This window comes from Telmatherina bonti (genome assembly GCF_933228915.1).
Source record: "Telmatherina bonti genome assembly, chromosome: 20".
Classification (NCBI taxonomy): Eukaryota; Metazoa; Chordata; class Actinopteri; order Atheriniformes; family Telmatherinidae; genus Telmatherina; species Telmatherina bonti.
Window position 1 is genome coordinate 30,433,139 of NC_136618.1, and position 5,574 is coordinate 30,438,712.

General features: G+C 41.1%; 1 protein-coding gene across 3 annotated transcripts in view; it reads right to left on the reverse strand.

Annotated features, from left to right (window-relative positions):
* Positions 1–4,432: 4,432 nt before the first annotated feature.
* The window catches only part of slc12a7b (solute carrier family 12 member 7b), a 75,273-nt gene continuing 74,131 nt past the window's right edge, over positions 4,433–5,574 (reverse strand). For all 3 annotated transcript variants that reach the window (XM_079259749.1, XM_079259748.1, XM_079259747.1), the window contains one exon: positions 4,433–4,614. In XM_079259749.1, the coding sequence (XP_079115875.1) occupies positions 4,523–4,614 (92 nt within the window). In that variant the 3' untranslated portion in view covers positions 4,433–4,522. The remainder of the gene's footprint in view (positions 4,615–5,574) is intronic.

Here is a 5,574-nt window from a genome sequence, read left to right on the forward strand (position 1 = left end):
TCCTGGTATCGTTGATAAAATGGTGGCTAACATTATGTGTGTTAAACAGTCAGGTTGATATTTTCACTCTAAGGCTGTATACATAGGTCTATACTGTCCACATCTGTCCTTGTCCACCCATGAACAGCTGTAAACTGGGCCAATGGGGAACATTTCATTTACAGGTTACACACGATGAGGGAACTTTTTGACTTCATCGGGTTAAATCTGTTGGAAACAGTGTGATTACAGCTTTAATGCTTGTTGCTTAAATATGTTTTATATCTGAGGAGCGTTTATATCCATATGGATCGTGTGTGTTTGTGTTTCTATCTACATGGTAATTAAATTGATTATTTTACTGCATGAAATATGGTGGGTTTTAGACACAACATAGCTCCCCAGGTGGGCTGCAGAACTGAATATGGGATCCCTGCTCTGAGTGTTGTATGAGATCAGGGGAAAGGAAGGAACTGGGATGGTAGCTTATAGTTATGTGTGAATGTCGGTCTACAGAATAATGAGGTATAATGATTGCTGAGCCCCATCTGTGCATGTATGTGAGTGTGCACTTGCATGTGAGCATATGTGTACAGTGTATGAGTTGAAACAGGAAATTGAGGCAACAATTCACACAGACTCACCAGAACTGGACAATAGAAGATGGAGAAACATGGCATGGCAACACCAGCCTACCAGAGTATTGTTGCTGACCATGTCCATCCCTTTATGAGCACAGTGTAGCATCTATGACATCTATGTATCTATAACAAGAGGAATTAGAGCAGTTTTGAAGGTGAAAATGTCCTAGCAGGCTGCCTCATAAAGTGGCCGTCAAGTTTAAAAGATTTCTTGTTTCCAGGGAGTCTTTGACAAGATGGCAACGAAATAAAAACACTTTCACAACAACGGAGAACCATTTCAGATGCTGCCGTGATGTAAACTGACACAAAAACTAGACTGATCCCAGAAACGTATTTCCCTTCCAGTTAAAATACAATCCACAACAGTTCTGGCTTTCATCCAGCCGGTCTTCAAACACCTTTATGTTAAGAGGAAAGAGTCTCTCTGAGCAGAAATCTGGCTTCATTACATGGATGAAAAGCAAAAAGAACAAACAAGGTTTACAGCTGGAAATGCAGACCCTCCTAAAGAGTGGCACAAGATCCGATAAGGAATGTGTGACTGCATTTGTGACGAAGGTTAATGATGTAGCATAATTTACCGAAGCAGAAAAGATGACACTGTACACATGATCAGAATATTCTGACACACAGAGGAAGGAAATGTAGTTTTCTTTCTGGCTGCAAATAAAAAGCAATAAAATAAGACCCAGTTTAATGTAGCCAACATTACATGAACAGGTAGTTTTATCAAGCCAGAAGAAATGCCCTGAACACACAAACACACACACACACACCATCTAGTGGCAAAACAGAAAAATCAGCTGAACAACCTTTTAACATCTAACCCAGGATATGATGGATAGAAAATACTCATTTTAAATACTAAAGTCTTTGTTTGGTCCTTCGAGATGTTAAAAAAAAATTCCCAAAATAACGCTAATAATAATAACTAGAAATGAGCTGTTATTGCGTAACAGAAGTGTGTGAATGTGATCATTACTAACTGAAGTCAAATAAAAAAAAAAAGCTCTCTCTCTCTATATATATATATATATATGTCAATAAAGGCTTCCATTACTGTAAAGGCTTTCCTTCCTTTTATGTGACACATTATAATTCTTTTATAGTTCAACAGTAATTGCACATAGAACTCTATAAATCATTGGTGTTAAACCTTGGCCCGTGGACCAATTTGATATTATTTGGCCCAAATACTAAATGACTACTAGAGCTGGCCTGCCGGTATATATACAGCACACGTACTGCCAGTATTACAAACCTGGTGGTGGTTTGGTGCGTCAATCAGGACTGGACCTTCTCCTCTGTTGACAGTAATCATAGCAACTTAGAGCTACTGCATCAGAGATGGCTAAATAAGCCCGGCCCTTCGATGAGGGAGTGTTTGTGAAAAAGTGATGAGGAACGCTTCTGAGCCCAGAGAAAAAACACAAGCCTTTAAGATGCGAACCAAAGTAAAAACCAATAACTGAACACACACGTGATTTTGCCACTGAGGTTTGTTTTATCATTATTGGTCCAATCTTTTTGGTCCGCTGTCTAATTGTTTGACAGGCTTGCTATAAATGAACAAATGCAGCGTTTACTGTGCAGCAGGTCATTAATTAAACCTAAAACAAATAAAAAGCATCTTTCCGTCAAGCGGCCGCTGAAGACAGAAGGAAGACAGACGTTTGGTTTGTTTAGCGATTTTAATATTCACTCAGACAGGCACAAAGACAGCGTACAGGGCTCCCTTCCTCTACAGGTCGGCCCTCCTGCTCCAGCCTGCAGCAGTCAAACACAGCTTCAAACACTCGCTCATACGTGCACGCCGTCCGTCTGTCTTCTCGCGTCGTGACTCCACCCATCCTTTCTGAATGAGATGCTTCAGCTGAGCCTCAGTGACTCCTCGAGGTAGATTTTCTCCAGTCACCAGAAGCGCGCCGGCCGCAGACAGTCCTGTTCCCTCCACGGACTTTTATTTCCTTTTAACGTTGCATTTAGTATTTTATTTATTCTCAGCTCAGTAACCACATGATTAACAACAAAACCTTCTTCAATCATTCTTCTGCACACGTTTTCATACAAAGCAAACAGTTTGGGTCTTTTTTTTTTCTTTTCTCTTTTTTAATCTTGTGTTTTATCTTTGGTAGCTAAAACAAACTACATGGTAACATACTTCATGTCGTATGATGCAGAATCCATCCATTCATTTTTACTCATGTTTTTAACATTTTCAGTCCAGGATGCATCTGGATCACGAGGGGTTTCCAGCCCTGTGGGATGTGCAAACAAAAACAACAACAACAAAAATAAAAGGGGACAAACGTTGCCGTCTTCACATAAAAACTGCCTCCTTCTTCCTCTGCCTGCAGAATTCCCGCCGAGAGTTAACATCGAAAGTAACGGGAGAATCAAATCTAAGCGAGACTACGGAGATGCGAGCTACGCTTACACACGCGTACGTCAAACAACTGAACAGAAACAGTAACAGACATGTCTACATGGCGAGCAGGTCATATTTTTCTGCTTCACAACTGTAGGAAAACACGACTTCCCGCTTAAAAAAATAAAATACTGCACGGCTAATTGTGTTAAAAGAAACTGTGGATGTACATGAGGAAGGGGCTCCTGCTTCCCTCTGTGTGCAGAAATCTTTAGATGAGTTAAAATAACCCCACATTCAGGCAGAACGGAGCCGAATCATTAAACTAAAAGGATATTTACTCTACTACAGGTTTTCAGGGTTAAAATCGTGATGAACTCAACTCAGAGCTGCCTCTGTTTATACCTCCACAGATTCTTTTTTGGACATTTTGGCACTTTTTCTCCCACAACTCTTCTACACAGTCTGGGACAGAAAGCCAAGGATCTCTGCTGAGTAAAATATCATAAAAACACTGAAATATACATATACATAGTACAGAAATGCTTTCTATCTGCGTCCTTTTCTTCTGGTGTTGACCAAGAGAATAAAAAGTCCACAAGGAATTAAGTGCTGAGAGACGGCTTGTGCAAAGTCAACAGTGCTGTAACCAGAACAGTATGTGTCAAACTGCGCTTCAACGTCTAGAACAGACCTAAATGTCTAGTTTTATATGCAAACCTTCCAGCTGATAAGATAACATGTGCTGTCAAACAGCCACTGGATTAAAAAAATGTAAAAGAAAAAAGTAAAATATCTTTGTTCCCAACCAAACTCTCCTTCAGACATCATAAATCGCTCTACGTGTTATGGCTATCATCCCTATGGAAACATGAGCGAGACAAACAGGAAGCGGTAAAGGTGCACGGTCAGCATCCTCCAGGCTGGTCCGTCACTACAAGCCGGTTTCACACATGAACAGCAGAGAGGGTCCGGTCGGGTCGGCCCGTCGCGGCTACAGTACATGTGTGAAAGCAGCAGAACCCATCCGCATGACTCTGGACCAGGACCTTCAAGCAGCTTCTACACGAGTCCAGTTTAAACGTCCTACATGAACCAGTCTGTCGTATTTTATCTGCGTGTTCTCAGGTCCAGACTACACTTTCTTCTTCTTTGCTGATCCGTACGCAGTAAGAGCCAGAAAGCCGACAACATCAACACACAAAGGAAAGAGTATGAAGACGGAGCGGAACAGAACAGTTCTGCTGAAATGAAACATATAAAGTGTCTGTATGTGCTATCGTTGCTCTGCAGGGCGCCGCTGTGCTCGCTCGTCCAGCTGATCCCAAACCAGCTGTTTCCTCAACGTGACGTCTTTCAGACTGTCCGTCAGTCACAAGTGGCCCCGCCTTCCAACCCCCCCCCCCCCCCAAAACCCCCAGACCGAGTCAGGCTTCTTCCATCAAACAACAACAAAAAAAGAAATGCCCAGTGACCGGTATCCATGGCGACAAAACCATATGTGCAGTGCAGGGCATGAGGGTCTCTGTTTTTAGGAGTAGATGGTGATGACCTCACGGCCGCCGCCTCGCACCAGGAGGACGCGGTTCAGGCCTTCCAGGAGGACCTCCAGGAACTCCATGTCTGGGTCAACAGCTGTTAAGGAGGCAAGAATAGAGACGTGGAGACCCCCCCAGTCCACCACGGAAAGACCAGCGTCTGGATCTTACTGGTCCGACCATAAAGGGCGGAGCTTTACACAGTGCTGTCCACTGATTGGTCTAAAGCCCAGGCGTCAATCTCCAGTCCTGGAGGGCCAGCAGGTTTCTGATGTCTCCAGGCTCCAACACACCTGACTGAAATGAATGAATAGGTTGTCATAAAGCTGTTGGATCCAACTGATTTGAATCAGGTGTGTTGGAGCAGGGAAACAACTAAATCTGTGCTCATATTTATTCATCCCTTTTCATTAAAGAAGGAAAAAAACAGCTGCCTGTAAAATAAGCTGAAATTGACTAAAGTAATAATAAATAGAAATTTTATGAAAATCACGACATTATTTTCTAATTCTGGTTCAATAGAAATATTTTTTAAAAAGCAAACAAATAAGATAATTTATCACATATTACATCAGTCACAAAGTAATATTTAGTTTAACAATCCTTTAATGTTTCCGCTCCAGTCAGGTGTTTTCTGTTCCTCTCAGTCAGACTTCTGCACCTGTTGACAGGTATTTTGTCCCACTGTTCAACAGAAAAGTCTCTAATTTGTCCAGGACACATTTGTTTGTTTCTTCAACTCAATTAAATGGAAAAACAGTGTCTTATATTACCAAATTATATTTTTGCAAATTTTTACCCTGCAAAAACTGAAATCTAAGTAAGATTAAAAAACTTAAATTGAGTCCACACATGCCTATTTTATTTTAAAGGTAAGATAAATCTTAGTTTTTATGCCAGAGAATTCCTCTTGTTTTAAGAGTATTTTTACTTGTTTTAGGAAGTCTTGACAAGCCAAATTTTCTTGTTCTGTTGGCAGATAATTTATCTTATTTTAAGCAACATTTACCTCATTTTTGTATATTTTTTCTTGTTTTTTAAGGCT